This window comes from Heterodontus francisci, chromosome 12, assembly GCF_036365525.1.
Source record: "Heterodontus francisci isolate sHetFra1 chromosome 12, sHetFra1.hap1, whole genome shotgun sequence".
Classification (NCBI taxonomy): Eukaryota; Metazoa; Chordata; class Chondrichthyes; order Heterodontiformes; family Heterodontidae; genus Heterodontus; species Heterodontus francisci.
In genome coordinates this window covers 49,903,143-49,923,014 of record NC_090382.1, presented here as the reverse complement: position 1 = coordinate 49,923,014, position 19,872 = coordinate 49,903,143, and the positions used below count along the sequence as shown (strand labels likewise).

Here is a 19,872-nt window from a genome sequence, read left to right as displayed (position 1 = left end):
TATACTTGTCATCTTTATATAATGCTGATACTTTTAATCATCAAAATGTCAATTATTTTCACATTACATTAAATATTATGTTTTGAAAAATAATGTTAAACTGATCCTGCCATGCTTCCTTAGAGTGTGATGGAATACTCTCCACTTGCCTGGATGGGTGCAGCTCCAACAACACTCAAGAAGCTCGGCACCATCCAGGACAAAGCAGCCCGCTTGATTGGCACCCCATCTACAAACATTCACTCCCTCCATCCCCAACGCACAGTGGCAGCAGTGTGTACCATCTACAAGATGCACTGCAGCAATGCATCACGGTTCCTTAGACAGCACCTTCCAAACCCTCAACCTCTACCAACTAGAAGGACAAGGGCAGCAAATACATGGGAACACCACCACCTGCAAGTTCCCCTCCAAGTCACACACCATCCTGACTTGGAACTATATGGCCGTTCCTTCACTGTCGCTGGGTCAAAATCCTGGAACTCCCTTCCTAACAGCACTGTGGGTGTACCTACCCCAAATGGACTGCAGCGGTTCAAGAAGGCAGCTCACCACCATCTTCTCAAGGGCAATTAGGGATGGGCAATAAATGCTGCCCTGGCCAGTGATGCCTACATCCCATAAATGAATTTTTAAAAAAGTCCTGTTTGAGGGTGGGTTGAAGATACGACTATAAAAGTCCTGATTCTTCAAATTGTGCTCACTTCACATGCAACCCACCCATCCACCACTCTGCCTCCGCCCACCCCGCCCCCCACCCCCCCCCCCCCCCCACCTTTCGAATTTACCCTATAATATTTTTACTAAACAGGAGTTCCCGCTTTCCTCCACCCTCAGTGACACAAGAGTTGGTTTGTGGATGTGGAGCCTGTCTGGGGATCTAGTTTGGGATTAAGGTCTGTACACCCTGAAAAGGAAAATAATTTAAAAAATATATAAAATTAAATGCACCCATTCCCTTACAAAGGAGCGTTTGAGAGCCACTTGCAGAAATTTCCTCCTATTCCAGGTTGGCGCCAATATGACCCGAGCCAACCTGGAAACACTGGCACACTTTCTGGCCTCTTTGTTATGTTGAGCACAGCAGCTATCTGTATCGTACTGCCACCCATTACTGCACTGTAAAGTACAGAACCTTCTCTTGAGCCCAAAAGTCCATTAGGGCAGAGGTTCCAGGCAGGCATATCTCAGCATTTAGACCAGGCCATAACCACAGACATATTTTGTGACACTAAATTATCTAATATAGCCAACAAAAAATAGTAGAACATTTATATCTTTAATCATTAAAATGTCAGTTACACATTTTAAATGATTAGTTTGAAATTAACATAATATTTTCCAGTCATACTTAAACTTAATAAATAAGTGGGAAATTACTCACCAGTATTTACACTGAGTCTTACAGCTGCAATCGCATATTCTCGGGCTTGTTCTAAATGGTTCAGTGAAGTACTAAGTTCAGTCAGTTTATTAAAAAGTCTGAGCTCGATGTCAGTATCTCCTGTCATCCTAGCCAGAGGTACTGCCCCATCCTAAGGAATAATTCACAAAGATTCATGTCAGACAAATCAGACTGATGCCAACTTACTAAGCAATGCTTGTTTTTGCTTCTTTCTCAGATCTTACAAATACAGGAGCCTCAAAAGCATCAAAACTGGTTTGGAAGAAAGATTAGCAATTATATAGCACCGTATCATATTTCTCACTAATGTTACAATGGTTTCTCATACAATGAATTACTTTGAAGTGCTCTGACTTATTATCTAGGCAAATATGGAAGCAATTTTGCACATAGTAAGATCACATAAATAACAATGACCAGTTCATCTGCTTTTGGTGACGATGATTGAAGGAACCATGTTGGCGATGACACCAGGGGAACTCCCTGTTATTCTCTGAATACTGCTATGATGGAAGAATGGCAGTTCTATGTTAAGGGATTTCTTTAACTTTGCCTTTAACTCTAGACATTTTTGGCTCCTGTGTTTCATATTGATCTCCTATAGCTCCTAATATCCATACAGAATGTTTTCTCTTGCCCTGCTATCTAGTTTAATCTATAGCCCACCTAGAGAACCTGCTTTAGTTTATTTCAGTGACTGGTTCTATCACATGGCCCACTTTGTCTTCAGAAGACAATAGTTAACACAATATTAGGTTTTGATTAGTCTTCAACTAAACTTAATTAGTAGAAGTTATTAGCAATGGCACAGTACATAGTTGTTAAACTTAACTAACTGCTTGTGTAATAGGAAATAATAAATAATAATTTGACCTGAAACGTTAACTTTGTTTCTCTCCACAGATGTTGCCAGACCTGCTCAGTATTTCCAAATTTTCTGTTTTTACTTAATAATAAACTGATTTGCTAAACAATGTGAGGAATTTTATGCTCTCTCTTGCGGCCAGTTTGGAGGTGGGGAGAGCCTTTAATCAGGTGGAATATTGGTGGGGGGGACCCTGCCACCTTCCCCCCTTCACCCCAATTAAGTACAGGGCAAGAAGGCCTGTGAACAGCCTTCCAGCCCCACTGCCAATTGTGGCCCTTAACTGAGCAATTAATGGTCACTTAGGGGCCTGATCCCGCCTCCGCTGGTATTAGCCCAACGGCAGGCGGGCCTGTCGCCACACAGGCAGCACAACAACCAAAACCATGCGGGTTGCTTGCCAGCTCCAGGGAGGCGGGGCGCTGGTGGTCCCTCATTAAAAGGCACCTAGTGCCTGATTGAGGGACCTGGCATCGGGAAGGGGGGGGTCACCCACTGAGAGCGACCCCTCCGCCCTTGCTGTCGACCCCAATACCCCTCTTCCCCTGCGATCACCATCCCGCAAAAGCCCTCCCACCCTGACTCACCTGTGACCTAGGTCCCTCAGCGATCCATGGTTACCGGTGAGTCCAGTACCAGCAGTAGTCACTGCCTCTGGGGAAGACCCGCACTGTCCTCTTAAGTGTCTAACTGATATGTAATATGGTGGGCCTTCCCCAGAGGAAGCAAAGCGGGGCTCTCGCCAGCGCTTTTGCAAGTAAAATCCTGGCTCATATCTCTAATAGGTAGTTATTTTCTTTCTCCTAATGCCTTTTAAAGTAATCTAGTCCAAATATTTTTCTTCAAAGACTACAGACAGGCTTTCTGATTTGAAAAAGAGAAGCTGACAAATATATTTTCACAAGTGAAAGGGAACCCACTGAATTTCAATAACCAGTCATTAAATTCCAAAATATCTGCAAAGAATTATATTTGATCAAATATAATTTTTGATTAAATATGGGCGGCACAGTGGCGCAGTGGTTAGCACCGCAGCCTCACAGCTCCAGGGACCCGGGTTCAATGCTGGGTACTGCCTGTGTGGAGTTTGCAAGTTCTCCCTGTGACTGTGTGGGTTTTCTCCGGGTGCTCTGGTTTTCTCCCACATCCAAAGACTTGCAGGTGATAGGTAAATTGGCCGTTGTAAATTGCCCCTAGTGTAGGGAGGTGGTAGGGAATATGGGATTATTGTAGGGTTAGTATAAATGGGTGGTTGTTGGTCGGCACAGACTCGGTGGACCGAAGGGCCTGTTTCAGTGCTGTATCTCTAAATAAAATTTTAAAAAATAAAAATCACATATGTTGGCTGGATTTTGTGCAGGAGGAGGGAACCTCGCCTCTGCATTTTTTCAGCGCCCCCAGAGCGATCCTCTGGTCTTTTTGGGGTTAAAGTTTAAGGAGGTGGGAGCCTATCCCTTTAAAGACTTAATAGGGACGGGGATCCCATCCCAAGGAACTGCTGGCCAATCACAGAGCTGGCAGCTCTGCAGTATTGGCAGCGCCACCGGGAGCAGTGACCACTGCCGGTACTGCAGAGGCCTCGGACCCAGGCCCAGCACTGGAACCCCGGAGAAGAGGTGAGTGAGGCAGGGTCGCCAGGGCCAGTCCAGAGGGTGGGGTCGAGGGTGGGTATTCGGTCCAGGCGGAGGAGGCTCCCGGGGGTGAATTGGTTCTCGTGGGGGGTCCTTTGTGGACCACAAATTGCCCACGGAGGAGGGCCCACTCCCCAAGCACACAGGGAAGGCACCTTGTTTTCCAAGGTGTCCTCCCTGCGTAGCAGAGGCCCCCTCCAGTCCCCTCCCACCGCTGCTGGTAAGGTCCCAGCAGCAGCGGAAAGAGGCCTTTAAGTGGACGTTAATAGGCCACTTATGGGCCTCAATTGGCCTATGGGCGGGAAGGTCATCGTCAGCCTATTCTGCACCCGGTAAATCCGGGCCCAGCAATCCCAGTGTCCGGTTCCACGGCGGCTGCTGCCGCTCTGATTCTCCGCCCCCCTGCTTTGGAGCCCGCCATCGGGAGGACAACACGAACCAGCCTGTTATTTTTATTTGAATTAAATAGCTTGTTTCCTCCCTTGGGCACCTGCCTGGCAACGACTGTTAATTCCAAACAATTCTACCAAAATGAGCTGAAATATCCTTCTATGAGTTGTTTTTCTTGGCCTCTTATGCATTGTAACAGAAGGTCTATAGTAAGATTTTCAAAAGCGTATCATCCACCTGAATAGGAAGTTGTTTTAACATCTGAAGAATGGCACCTCTACAAATGCAACACTCACTCAGTGCTGAACTAGAGGGTCAGCCTAGATTACATGCTTAATTCCTGGGTATAAAGGATAAAAGACATTGCTTATTATCCTTCGCTAGTTTACTCACATCCAAGTGCTAAAATGCCCCAATTGTCACACTGAAAATGCAGTGTGTTTCTATTATAATGCATAAAATACGCTGTACAGTATCAGACTGAAATAAACCACACTGGGGTAGATTTTGACTTCTAGGTGATCGACTGGCAGAGCACTCAGAGAGAGGATGGGGCAGTTGGTGCTGCTTCTCAGAAGAAGGCAGTGGCGAATGCCTTGATGGACCCTTTGGAGAAGGTCAAGAGAGGCCCAGAGGGCAGCCATGGGTTTATTCCAGGGGAATTCAAGCCTGGAAGCAGGGCAGAATATTAGCAGAGGCACTGGTGGAGGTTGTCCAGTAGCCTGCAGACAATCAAAGAGAGGACGATGAACAAGCAAAGATCGATGATGGGGTTCAGCAAAAGTGTGTAGTGCCCTGAGCTGTTAAAAATGTGCACCAGTGGATCCAGTAAACAGCAGTCTTTCTCAAGCGAATAGTATACCTCTGCATTTGACTTAACTCCGTGAAAGCATATGAATTCAAAGTTCAAATGCTTCAACCATCCAGTGTCCTCTTTATCAAAAACAAGATTCAAAACCTTCAGGTTGAAAGTTGGCAAACACCCAAACCATCAGCATTAATATCCCATCAAATAAACTTTGACCAAGACATATGGTTCAGACTTGGACACCTCTGTGTAGAAACATTATCTTATAGCATTAACCCGCTCCAGCTCTCCTACGTGCTCCTCGGCACTTAGTGAATTTGGGATTGATAGTCTGCACATCTCGGGCTGGATTTTGTAGTTACGCCACCGAGAGGTGAACGTGGTGTGGCGGTCCCCCACGGGACCTGCACCACCACACTGCCATGATTATGCAGCAGGCAGCCACTTAACATATTGACAGTGGCTGCGCACCACCCCTACCCCCCCAATCATGTGACGGAGCCAGCATTGGCAACACCGTTCACAGCGTCACCTGATGCAGGAGCTGGTGCTGGCACCAGGTTTAAAATGCAAACAGTTCAACATATGCAGAGTTTGGTCATACACCAGATCATGCAGAGTTGACCCTTCCCCCACCTCAGTGGCATCAGCTTCTCCTGGACTGGAAAGTGAAGGTGGGTAAGTGCAGCATGACGTGCTCAAGATTCCGAAACAAAGGTAAGATCGTGGAGAGTACATTTACATTTATGCAGAGAGCTATTTTAAATATGTAAAGTAGGGTCCTGTTGCAAAGCGGCGGAGGTGGCACCACGGAACCTCGCCGCCGCTGGGAAGATCGGGCCCGGCAATCCCGGCATCAGGCTCCGGAGCGGCTACTACTGCTCCAATTCTCTGGTCGTCCCCGCCACAGAACCCGACATTGGGCTGAGAACAAAACCCAGCCCCTCTTGTGGGAATCTGGATGGATCACAAAGCAAAATCCATGCTATTGATGCAAACCCTTCCTTGGTTTGACCAGAAAATATTCTAAACCAGTTTACACAAGTTAGGATCCTTTTTTATTTAATTTTTGGTAGATTTTGTGCACAACATTCCATTGGATATACTATTATTTTTTCTTGGTTCCTAAGTATGGCATTAAATGAAGTGATAGTTTTTTTTTTAACCTTTCTGAAACGTCCTCAATGTGGTATTACCAAGTTTATTGTTCCACTCTGTTGTGTTGACCAGATGGATGCATGACCTAACACTTTTACAGTAGATCAAGATTGCAGTGCAGTAAAATAAATATTATCTTTGCAACTGCGCATACACTTTGGGCTGAATTTTACTGTGGGCTTTGGGACCACGACGTCAGGACCAAATGGGGATCCCGAGCCTGCTCTTACAGGAAGTGCGCCCGCTGCCGGAATCTTCCAGGAGGTGGTCTCCTAATTGGTCGCCTCTACATTTGCCGTCCGGGTGGTCTCCCGATGTTGCAGGCCCAATCACAGAGCTGGCAGCTCTGGAGCCTCAGCAGCCCCACAGGGAGAGGTGGGCGCAGCTGAAGCAGGTCGGGGACCACCAGGGGCACCTCAACATGGAGGTGCCCTCGGAGGCATTAATGAAATTTAAAAACTGAGGACGATTGAAGCCTGTAGGACCACTCGGAACAGATGGGAAACCCTTCTGGAGGATTAGTTTTTGTCACAGGGGCAGCCTTTCATAACTGTGGCCCCTAATTGGGGCCTTAATCATCTTCATTGGCTGCCTGTCCCCGTGATGTGGGCAACAAATCTGGTTCCCTGCCTGCCCCTGGGAAACTTCCCCAGTGGTGGTAATGCGTCAGGAAGCTGTCACAATGCTGATTTCCCCTATTTTTCCATCCAAATCCCCACCCCAAACCTCGTCTCCATGGGGCTGGGATAATGCAGCCCTTTAAGTCTGGCTATCATTACTGTCTAACCTGTTTGTAACAGTAAAATCTACTTTTCTTTACTAACAGCAGAGGTAATGGCATACAGGTAGTCTGTTCCAACTTTGTAATCAACTCCTATCTGAGTAGTAAGAATGTAGGTCTTTAATGTGTAACACATGAATCATCTGCAAGGGCACATCCGGGCCACAGCTGGTGGGATCCAAGGCAAGAAACAGGTCTGGTCACTAGAAGAATCTACATTTTTCTTAAAGTAATTGCTTTGGAATATCCCGCTTGCTCAGGACTGACAGGATGATGTCCAGGAGCTGGGGGGAGAGCCTGGGCAATCCCTCCTTCCCCAAGTTAAACTGCAACCATAGTTTCTCTAGGCATGGGTTCGGTATCCAAAATACTTACATCGGCCTGTCCTATGCTTATGAGATGCCCCCCAATTGACTCGCCCCCAGTCTCTAGCAGCCGGCTCAGCACTGGAGGGCAATGTTGAGTGCTATCCTGATACTTACTATTATGATAGTTAGTGATATATTTCTAACACTTACCCTAAAAAACGATGTTGCTTTCTCTCGCTCCCTAGGTCCATTGTAAAACACATCCCCGGCTGCTTCATTAATTTTCATGGTAAAATGCAAATCCTCCATTCTCTGAGCTGCCCGTACAGCTGCCTGAATTATTCACAAGATTCATCAAAAATACAAATCATTAATAAAATGTAAGCTCTGAACAATTTCTGTTTTAAAACCTATGGAATTCCCGTTAATGCTTTTCAATAGAACCAAAAGTCCTTGCACAATTGGGATGTATTTCTTTCAGACTGCAGAGAGGCTAGTTCTCATACCTCTGGGCAAAACAAACACGAATTGAAGACTTATGACACCTTAGTCTTTCCGCTCCCCCCCAACTCGACCCTACCTATGTCAACTTTATCCCACCACAGAACCTCTGACTACAGCAGGATGTCTTCTGAATATCACCTCTCTAGTCCCTGTTTACTACAAAGATTCCTACATGACCAAGCCTACGTAACTTAAGTTTTCTTTGTCCAGTACAGGATGAGCAGAAATGTCCTCCAATGAAATATGGAGAACATAAACCCGCCACAAACTTTGTTCCATCACCACCGGCTCCAACCCTCTCCCTGGCAACTGTCCGAGGCTGAACCAAACTGCTCACAACATTGGTGTCATATCTGATTCAAGGGTGAGCTTTGACCACATATCTGCACCACCACTAAGACCACTTACTTCCACCTCCATAACATTGCCCGACTCTGCCCCTGCCTTAGGTCATCAGCTTTTGCAACCCTCATCCTTGCCTTTGCTACCTATAGATTTGACTGTTCCAGTGCACTCCTGGCCAGCTTCACATATTTCATCCTCTGTAAACTTGAGGTAATCCAAAATTCTGCTACCCATGTCCTAACTTGCACCATCACCCATCACCCATCACCCATCACCCCTGTGCTCGCTGACCTACATTGGCTCCCGGTTGAGCCACACAGGAATTTAAAATTCTCATCCCTATTTTCAAAGCTTTCCATGGCCTTACCCTCCCTATCTCTGTAATCTTCTCGAGTCCTACAACACTTTCATATACCTGCACTCCTCCAATTCTGGCCTTTTGAGCATCTCCAATTTTAATCACTCCACCATTGGTGGTCATGCCTTCAGCACCTAAGGCCCCGAGGTCTGGAATTGAATCTTTAAACCTCTCCACCTCTCTTTCCCCCTTCACAGAACTAAAGGAGTGACGTATTATTAGAAATGGTGCTTTTCGGATGAAAGGTTAAGTTGAATGTTTATTTGTTCCAATGGCACTAAAGAGGCCAAGATATGAATCAAAGAGGAGGAAAAGTGTTTATCCAGTATACTAGTTAACATTCCTCCCTTGATCTGTTGGATAATTCCCACCTTATCCTTTTGACAGATTCGTCTACAACACTTGGACATATCTGCGCTCCTCCAACTCTGGCCTTTTGAGCATCTCCGATTTTAATCGCTCCAACAATGGTGGTCATGCCTTCAGCTGCTAAGCCCCCCAGCTCTGGAATTCCATTCTAAAACATCTCCATCTCTCTTTACTCCTTTAAAATGCTCCTTAAAACCTACTTCTTTGAACAAGCTTTTGGTCACTTGTGAATTGTCTTGGGATGTTTTACTATGCCAAATAAATACAACTTGTTGTCCCTGTGCTTCTCCTCTGACCCTAGTGGATGCATTGGTGGTCATCTTCCAAGATTCGATAGACTCTGGAACAGTTCCTACAGATTGGAGGGTAGCTAATGTAACCCCACTATTTAAAAAGGGAGGTAGAGAGAAAGCAGGGAATTATAGACCAGTCAGCCTGACGTCGGTAGAGGAGAAAATTCTAGAGTCCATTATCAAAGATTTCATAGCAGAGCACCTAGACAACAGTGGTAGAATCGGACAGAGTCAGAATGGATTTACGAAAGGGAAATCATGCTTGACAAATCTACTAGACTTCTTCGAGGATGTAACTAGTAGAGTTGATGAGGGGGAGCCAATGGATGTGGTTTATTTGGACTTTCAGAAGGCTTTCGACAAAGTCCCACATTAGAGATTAGCATGTAAAATTAAAGCGCATGGGATTTGGGGTAGTGTATTGCGATGGATAGAAAATTGGTTGGCGGACAGGAAACAAAGAGTAGGGATAACTGGGTCTTTTTCCAGATGGCAGGCAGTGACTAGTGGGGTACCGCAGGGATTGGTGCTAGGACCCCAGCTATTCACAATATATATTAATGATTTAGATGAGGGAATTAAATGTAATATCTCCAAATTTGCAGATGACACAAAACTGGGTGGGAGCGTGAGTTGTGAGGAGGATGCAGAGAGGCTTCAGGGTGACTTGGACAAGTTGAGTGAGTGGGCTAATGCATGGCAGTGCAGTATAATGTAGATAAATGTGAGGTTATCCACTGTGGTAGCAAAAACAGGAAAGAAGATTATCTGAATGGCTATAAACTGAGAGAGGGGAATATGCAGCAAGACCCGGGTGTTCTTGTACACCAATCGCTGAAGGTAAGCATGCAGGTGCAACAGGCAGTAAAAAAGGCAAATGGTATGTTGGCCTTCATAGCGAGAGGATTCGAGTACAGGAGCAGGGATGTCTTGGTGCAATTATACAGGGCCTTGGTGAGGCCACACCTGGAATATTGCATGCAGTTTTGGTCTCCTTATCTGAGGAATGATGTTCTTGCGATAGAGGGAGTGCAGCGAAGGTTTACCAGACGGATTCCTGGGATGGCGGGACTGACGTATGAGGAGAGATTGAGTCGGTTAGGATTATATTCGCTGGAGTTCAGAAGCGTGAGGGGGGATCTCATAGAAACCTATAAAATTCTAACAGGACTTGACAGGGTAGATGCAGGAAGGATGTTCCCGATGGTGGGGGAGTCCAGAACCAGGGTCATAGTCTAAGGATACGGGGTAAACCTTTCAGGACTGAGATGAGGAGAAGTTTCTTCACCCAGAGAGTGGTGAGCCTCTGGAATTCTCTACTTCAGAAAGCAGTTGAGGCCAAAACATTGCATGTTTTCAAGAAAGAGTTAGATATAGCTCTTGGGTCTAAAGGGATCAAAGGGTATGGGGCAAAAGCAGGAACAGGCTACTGAGTTGGATGATCAGCCATGATCATAATGAATGGCGGAGCAGGCTCGAACTGCTGAATGGCCTACTCATGCTGCTATTTTCTATGTTTCTATTTTATAAAAGGGACAAATGAACCTAATGCATAAGAACTGCTCAGATTTATTTAAATTAATTTTTACTGCCTTTGCCTGCTATTAACTGACCCCAAAATGGGCTTGGTAGCCTTCCTATCCTGTCCTGGATGTATTGTACTGAGGTTCCCAGAAGGCACATCAAAGGTTGTTGCATAAAATAAAAGCTAATGGTGTCGGGGGTAACATACTGGTATGGATAGAAGATTGTTTAGCTAACTGGAAACAAAGAGTAGGCATAAATGGGTCATTTTCTGGTTGGCAAGATGTAACGAGTGGTGTGCCACAGGGATCAGTGCTGGGGCCTCAACGTTTTACAATTTATATAAATGACCTGGATGAAGGGACCAAAGGTATGGTTGCTAAATTTGCTGATGACACAAAGATAAGTAGGAAAGTAACTTGTGAAGAGGACATAAGGAGGCTACAAAGGGATATAGATAGGTTAAGTGAGTGGGCAAAGACCTGTCAAATGGAGTATAAAGTGGGAAAGTGGGAAATTGTCCACTTTGGCAGAAAGAATTAAAAAGAAGCATATTATCTAAATGGTGAGAGATTGCAGAGCTCTGAGATGCAGAAGGATCTGGGTGTCCTAGTGCATGAATCGCAAAAGGTTAGTATGTAGGTACAGCACATAATTAGGAAAGCTAATGGAATGTTATTGCTTATCGCGAGGGGAACTGAATACAAAAGTAGGGAGGTTATGCTTCAGCTATACAGGGCATTGGTGAGACCACATCTGGAGTACTGTGTACAGTACTGGTCTCCTTATTTAAGGAAGGATGTAAATGCATTTTAAGCAATGCAGAGAAGGTTTACTAGACTAATACCTGGAATGGATGGGCTGTCTTACGAGGAAAGATTGGACAGGTTCGGCTTGTATCCACTGGAATTTAGATGAGTAAGAGGCGACTTGATTGAAACATATAAGATCCTGAGGGGTCTTGACAGGGTGGATGTGGAAAGGATGTTTCCCCTTGTGGGAGAATCTGGAACTAGGGGTCACCATTTAAAAATAAGGTGTCACCCATTTAAGACAGAGATGAGGAGAAACCTTTTCTCTCAGGGTCATGAGTCTTTGGCATCCTCTTATTCAAAAGGCAATGGAAGCAGAGTCCTTGCATATTTTTAAGGCAGAGGTAGATAGATTCATAATAACCAACGGGGTGGAAGGTTATCGGGGGTAGGCGGAAATGTGGAGTAATCAGTTCAGCCATGAACTTATTGAATGGTGGAGTAGATTCGAAGGGTCACGTGACCTACTCCTGTTCCTAATTCGTATGTTTGTATGTTAGGACTGGTAATGTATTTGGCTCCATTTTGAAAGATATCAAAAGTGCCTGCCTGGTTCAGGCAATGTAAATAGGACCCCAATTGCCAACTAAGGTTGGAACTGGTCGCACTCTCTGAGCAGTTACTTGAATGATGCAACCAAAGACACCCGCCAAAGCTAAGCAGGTGGGCCCCAGAGAAGCAGCTGCTATAACCCTGCCTTCCCCGCCCGTTTCCTCCCACCGCCCCCAACTTAACTTGCTGGCAGCTGCCCCTGTCTGATCTTGAGTCTCAATTTGACAAGCTGCATTAGGACACCTGTTTGGCGACCTGCCCGATTTAAAATGAGACCAAAATTGTGGAGCCTTATTGCTGGGGGCTGGCTAACCTGCACACTCCCTTGTTTTTGAGTGGTAAATTTGTAAAGAATTAGTACCTGAAAGTACAACTCAACAAGTTCATCTTTTTCCAACATGTAATAGATCTTTCCAGCCAGCAACCAAGCCTCTGCTTCCTTGTTATGCATTCCTAGATCGATAAAATTCTTCAGGCTCTGTTTGGTATAGTCTAATGACAATCTGTAGGAACTAATATTTGAATTTCAGTTACTTTCAATACTTCAACAATTTCTGTGTGATGGATGCATAAAACACAAGAAAGCTCTGGACATAATTTTTGTAAGCTGAAGTGTGCAACAAGTTATTTAATGTTGTTAAAGTTCAGTAATTTTTTATCCCAAATAAACAGGATATTTAAATATGTGAATAATATATATGGAGAGCCAATAATTTTCATAAAAATACATACAGTAGCTAAAGCATGTGGATTACCAAAGAATTGGCAGGTCTGATTAAATGAGCTGTTTTGATAAATTGCTCTATTTCTTATTGAGATACGTGGCCCCACTTAATTTCACTTACCTCTTGGTGTTGAATGTCAGGTACAGATGACTCAGAACATTTAACATTTTCATCTCTTGTTCCTTGTCTTTTAACTTAAGAGCAAGCATCAGCCAGCGCTCATAATATATACTACATTGCTGTTTATCATGTAAAACCTTCTCATAGAAGCTGCAGAGTCGTTCAATGACCTGGACTTGGCCTAAATAAACCATATAACTGAATGAGGACAAAGAATACAACTTTCTGGATAACTGTAGACTTTCACCTTTGGGGAACAAATTAGTGACAAAGTACTCAAAGGAAACTAAAACTAGACTTGATAGGGGAAATAGACAAATATTACTGAAACTGCATAACTATGAAATGATCCCCATCAGGGGACCACAATCACTGCATCAGGGATTGCAATGGTTCAAGGAGGTCCAGCACCATCTTCTCAGGACAACAAGTAATGGGCAATAAATGGGAGGATCACCCACATCATGAAAATACATATTTTTTAAAAACTTCTTTTTGACCACACAAATGGTATTAATCAACACATTTGACAACAAGGTGATTTATGGTTTACCAAATATTTTAGAATATCAATATTTGCAACATCCATAAAGTTTCCCCAGAGTATTCCACAAGTTACTTTCTTGTAAATTTGCATGTTGCCACAAAGGAGTGTAATAGCCTGTTGTAATCATTATCCAAGGTGATGTTGAGACACTGGAATCCCCTCTTAATGGAAAAACATTTTACACCTTCCCAAAACAAAGAAAACATAACCATGAATATTAAAACATAGATGTCAGAAAGAAAATTAAAGGGTGCAGCTCAAGCAACATTCTAAACTGTTCATAGGAATGCATAGGTACACAGAAGTTACAAGACAGAAATCGGTAATTCAGCCCAAACATTCCATGTTAAAATTTACTCTCCACGTAAGCAAGCAGTTCTAATCAGAGTTAACCACTCCATTCTCATAATTTTATCCCATTTTCCTTCATCCACCTATCCAATCTAATCTTAAGTGCTAAAGAAAGAAAAAAGAACAAAAAAGGAACCTGAATTTATTCGGTGCTGTTCACAATCTCATGACATGCAAAAGTGCTTCATATTCAATGAAGTACTTTTGTAGTGTAGTCACCCTTATACTGTATGAAATGTTGACATAGTTTTTGCCTCAGCCACTAACCCTGTGAGCAAATTCCTCACAAGTCTCTACAAAGAAGTCTCTTGCTCTCCAATTTAAATCTCTTGCATTAAATCTTGTATCTATAAGCCCCTTATCATCAATGCTGGAAACAGTCCGCCTCTAGTTTTCTAGAAAATGCCTTAATTTTTCGTGATAACAGGCATTATCCTATTGCAAATGCATTGTACCCTTTCTCAAGCCTCAATTTCCTTTTATAGTGCAGATCCAATACTGCAGTACTCTCACTGAGGTCTTAGTAAAGTTTTATACAGCCACATCATTAACACTTGGCTTTTAGGTTCTATACCTTGTGATGAAGCCTGAACTCATTAGCTTTTGCTACAGCCTTATCTACCTGAGGTACCTGCACCCAGAAATCCCTCTGCTCTTCCACAGCACCAAGCCGACTTCCATTCAGAGTGCAATTACTGCTGTTAATTGTTTTACCAAATTGCATTCACTCACATTCACTGACATTGAATTCCATCTGCTACTTTTTAACCCATCTCCCACCTTATCAGTATCCCTTTGCAGCTTCATTTGGTTTCCCAAAGAGTTAACCATACCTCCTATGATATCATGTCCAAACGTTGACATCACTCTATATACGCCGATATCACTGCGTATATTGATTGTGAACAGACGTGGACTCAAAACTAAATCCTGAGGAATAATACTAACCACCGACCACATTGAAAAACTGCCTTCAACTCCCACTCTCTGGGCTGTATTTTACTAAGCCCTCGACACCGGCTCCATGGTGGGGGGAGGGGGGGGTGCGAACGATGGGGCCGGCAGTGGTCCTCAACTGAGGCTGATGCCAGGACGGCCCGACCCGATTCTCCCGGCAGCAGCGAGACTCCATGGCAGCCCCCCCGCCACTAGGCGACAGGACCTGGATTTCAATATTTAAATTAATGACAAGCATACATTTAAATGAACTTCCATTCAATCTTCCGGGCTCGCCGTGATCTTCGGCATAGCAGCCGGCACTCCCGCGCCTTCAATTTCCCATCCGGGGAAGCCGGCGTGACACTGGTGGGGACTGGGGGGAGCAGTTAATATTTTCAGTCTTAGGGCAGGGAGGTTGGGGTGGTGGAATGGGGTAAAATCAACATAATAGGTGTAGGGGATGTGGGGAAGAGTCAACTTTAAACTTTGTGCGGTCTTGTTGGGGAAGGTCAGATTTAAAAGGTGAGTGTTCTTTTGGGGGGGAAGGGCAAATAGTTAATGTAATTGTTATTGTGGGTTGGGAAGGGGGCGTTAGAAATGTATTCAACAAATTTTGGAGGGGGTGTATCTTTAAAAATTCAAATTGACCGGCAGGGCTTGCTGCCCTTTAAAAATGGCGCCAGTGACTGCACACAGGCAGCTGACACCATTGCCAGGGACGGACAGCCCGCCCCTTCTACGAGATTGAGGGGAGGCCACCCCGGCTATTTAAATGAGCCGCAAGAGTGAGATCATGGCGGCTCTTTGGCATGCTGCCGCTTTTTGAGCTCGCCGTCAAGACCGGCGGTGGGCTCTTAAAATCCAGCCCTTTATTTTTCTCCTCTAACCAATTTTTAATCCAGTTTTCTCTCTTTAATTCCACACCTTTTGATCTTCTCTAGTAATCTACCTTGTCAAAGGCTTTCTTAACAGCTCATGTATGCAGTATCTGCTGCATTACCCTGTCTACCATGTTTGTTATTCCCTTAAAGAATTCTTTAAGATCTCTGACGCACAATCACCACTTTGAAATCTGTGCTAGCTGCTTCTAACTATTTTCTCTTTATCCAGATATATGGTAATTTCATCTTTAATTAAAGACTTTAAAATTTTCCCTACCACAGACTTTAAACTAACTGGCCTACAGTTACCAGGAATACCTCTGTCTCCATTTTTAAGAATAGGTGCAACATTGGCCATTTTCCAGAGCTTGGCACATATCCACACTTAATAGTGCCCTGAAATCTAAACCTTAGCTATTTCCTCCTTAATCTCCCTCAGAATCTTGCGATATATCCTACTAGACTCAAGTGTTTCTCCTGCTTTAGCCTAAATAACTTTAAATTTTAGCCAACATAACAGCACTCATCTCTCTCTCTCAGCCACTTCAGGATTCATTACCTCTCCAATACCCTTCTCTTTAGTAAAGACCAATGTGTAGAACTGACTAAAATCTTCACCATTTTTTTGATCTTCACCTGGAAATTGACAATCCTCTCCCCTCAGAGGTCCTACCTCACTTTTCAATTCTCTTTTTATTGATATTTTAGAAAATACTTTGCTGATTCTCTTGCAGGCATACTCCTGTTCCTATGGGCTGAATTTTACCGGCCCCCTAATATCGGGGGTCGTGGCAGGGGTCCCAGAAAATGCCTTTGGGAGAGGACCATCACAGGCCTCGACGCCGGGAAGGCCCCGCCCCATATTACCGGCGGCAGCGAGGCCTCGTGGCAGCCCCCCCACTGCTAGGCGATGGGAGCAGGATCTAAATATGTAAATTAATGTAAATTAATTAATTAATGGCCTACCTGCTCCCATCAGCCGTCCCATTGCAATATTCAGGTAGGTTGCTGGGACACTTGCACCATCACGAGGCGGTACACTGGTTGGGAGTTGGGAGAAGGTACGTTTTCAGGATGGGGGGTGGGGGATCAGGGAAAACTATTGCGATTGGTGGTGGGGATGGTCCGAAGGGGTTGAAGGTGAAAGTTAATAAATTTTTGGGGGGTGAAGGTCAGGATCGCAATGTAAGTTTTTTTTTGTGGGGGAGAGGATAAATAATAAATTGTTCAGTCATTGGGGAGTGGGAGGGGGGCTTGAATCTTTTATTAGATTTTTTACTTTAATTGCATGTATATAACTTTAAAATGCAAATGCAATGGAAGGACTTGAAGCCTTTTAAAAATGGCGGCGGCGCCTGCAGTGTGGCACCTGACGCATTGTCAGGGACTGAGCGTCTGCCCTCTCCATGTCATTGGGGAGGGTCGGGGGGAGGTCTGCCCTGACCATGTAAATGAGTCGCCACGTTTAATATTATGGCGGCTCCGCGGAGCAAATCACGCGCAGCGTTCCGCCATCTTTGCAGCTAGTAAAATTCAGCCCTATGTTTCCTCTTACCTTTCATTATCCTGCTCTTAATATTTTTTCTTGTTTTCTCATATTATCCTTTAGTCTTTTCTCATTGTTATTATTATTGTCCTTATTGGCCCTCTGCTTCAATTTTAATTGTTTTCTAACAATCCATTTCGCCATTGTATTCTGAGTATTGTTTCCATCTTTTTTTAATGTTATTCCTACATTACAACAGCGACTACACGTCAAAATACATAAGTAGCTGTAAAGTACTTTGGGTCATCCCGAACTCGTGAAAGGTGCCAAATATATACAAATTCTTTTTTCCTTTTACTTATTCTGTGACTTTGCAACCTCTTTATTAAAAGCATCCCAAAGTTTCTCTACATCCCTTTGTGCCAATTTCTCCTTCTAGCTTACCTTAGCTAGTTCGCTCCTCAACTTTCTACCATCTGCCATACTCCAATCTGATGTTGCATATTTTATTTAACCACCTGCTGGTTTAAGTAGCATCTGAAGCATGTCTATTTTACAAAACTCATTGCTTATTCCTGGGCACCTATTATTTTCGTGTGCAATACATTTTACACATCAGTAATGATGTGATACTTACAACGAATACTATTGGTTTTCATGGCAGTAAGAAGTGCTAGCTCATAATTCAATCTCCCGTCTTCTTTCAAGCCTCTGTCTATGTAGTATTGTCCTAAACAGAGGAGCACTTGCACACAGCCCACTTCTGAGCTGCCGTCTTGCATTTCTAAATGTAGATTCAGAGATTTCCTGAGGTAGAGTTCCGGCAGTGTTAAAATTTTACAACATAGAGTCAGAGACCCAAAGTTACCCAGAGCAATAGCTTGGTTACTTTTTATACCAGTGTCTTTTGCAATCATTATTGCACGAAGGCAGTTTTCCAAAGCTTCTTTCAGTCTGGTTTTCTTTCTTAGAGATATTGCCAGCATGTTGTGAACAACTCCCCGCTGTATAGGACTGTGCGTCTCAAGTGATGATTGTAGAAGGAAATCCAATATTCCTGATGCCACAGTGGGCTGATTATTTAAAATGTACAACCAAGCAAGAAAAAGAGAGACTCTGAAAGCTTCCCTGTCACTGATGTATTTTGCTATTTCTGCAGATTTTGTCATATAATCAATTGCCCTTTCATATGACTCATATTGCTGGTATAAATTGGCCAAAGCAAAGTACAGGTCCCTCTGGATGTTTATGTTGTCTGTGCTGGATGAGAGATTCGAAGCCTCTTGAAGATAAAATGCAGCTTTTGTCGGAATTTCACCACTACAAACACCTTGAGCGTCAAACTTTGAGATTATTTCAATGACAAAATCAACCTTCTGCAAAGAACCAAACAATGTACTGCTTGAGCCAGGTTCAGCAAATCTTAATGCTGCCAGTGCAAGCTCTGGTAAGCACTTTTTCTTGTATATTGAACTTAAAATCAAATGCACATCCACTGGGACTACTTTGTTTTGTGAACTGAAATTATTTGAAAGAAACTGCAAATGCTCAGCAAAGGGCAAAGTTTCTTCAGACTTTCCGATTTCCAGAAAAAGTTTTGTTATCAGAAAGCAGACACGTGCCTCCAGGTGATGATCGTCAGTTATCAGCGCTTTTTTCAGTATAATGTTAAGTATCTCTAACTCGTTCTCTGAACTGAAGACATGGCATGGGATGCACAGGAGAAGAGTAGCAGCCTTATCCACAAGGGTATGAGATTTCTCTTTCATTTTTAGCTTTAAATACACAGAAGCCAGGTTCACATATAAAGCAGTCAACAGATATAGGTCAGAAAATGTCCCTTGTACCAGAGTCATTGCTTCTTCAAAGTAAACTCTGGCCTGCGAGAACTTGAGCCTTTTAGCACAAAGTCTTCCTAAAAGGAAACAAATTCTGGAATAAGCCCAAGATTTGTTGCATTTTTTGGCCATCTCCCTTGCCAGTTCTAAGTACTGTAACACTTCTTTTTCTTCAGTTACCCCATATAAGGTAGACCCTACAAAGGAAAAGGACAAATCATAGAAATGTTTGAAATGTGCTACATAGTCCTGTTGGTTTAGGAATAATAATATGGGGATGAAGACTTCGGGATCATCCAGGTCTCCAAGATTAAGGTCTATGTAGAAGTTTGGTTCATCAGATTGACCTGGTTCTGGGAAAACTTCTTCAAGTTCCATAGAATTTGAAGAGTTAATCTCAGGAATGTTCTCTTCATTTGCTAGTCCAGCTGGGCCAGAATAGAGGTGCTTTTCAAATGTTGAACAAAAAAATTCTCCTGTGGAAATAAATGTCACAGAAATGTTCACAAATTAGTCAAAACCTAAAAGTCCAGAAATTACTGTTGGCGATATTACTGATCACATGCTGAACGCTTTCATAATTAAAATAAATGGTTTCACACCTGCATTAAAATAATCAGAGGAATATCATACAAATATGTTGTTCATCCACTAATATCGCCAATAGTAAACTTTAGGTTAGAGTGTTTCAATCAAATTAGTCAAATTTTAGACATCATTAGGATGTGCTGATTAGTTGAGGAAATAATCTGAACCAAAAGAATATCAACAGATCATTACACTGGAGTGAAAACATCAATTTCTTTGCAACTATCATTCAAATTCTCAGAATTCATCACAAATCTGTGCTATAAGCAAAGTTCTCATTAATTCATCAACAAC

At 43.5% G+C, this 19,872-nt stretch overlaps 1 protein-coding gene across 8 annotated transcripts in view; it reads right to left on the bottom strand.

The window, feature by feature from the left end:
* Window positions 1-19,872, bottom strand: part of sh3tc2 (SH3 domain and tetratricopeptide repeats 2) — a 100,279-nt gene that overhangs the window by 11,284 nt on the left and 69,123 nt on the right. For all 8 annotated transcript variants that reach the window (XM_068043396.1, XM_068043398.1, XM_068043401.1 and 5 more), the window contains 5 exons: window positions 17,790-19,466; window positions 12,949-13,129; window positions 12,465-12,615; window positions 7,557-7,679; window positions 1,385-1,535 (listed from right to left, as the gene is read on the bottom strand). In XM_068043396.1, coding sequence (XP_067899497.1) covers window positions 1,385-1,535; window positions 7,557-7,679; window positions 12,465-12,615; window positions 12,949-13,129; window positions 17,790-19,466 — 2,283 coding nt within the window. The remainder of the gene's footprint in view (window positions 1-1,384; window positions 1,536-7,556; window positions 7,680-12,464; window positions 12,616-12,948; window positions 13,130-17,789; window positions 19,467-19,872) is intronic.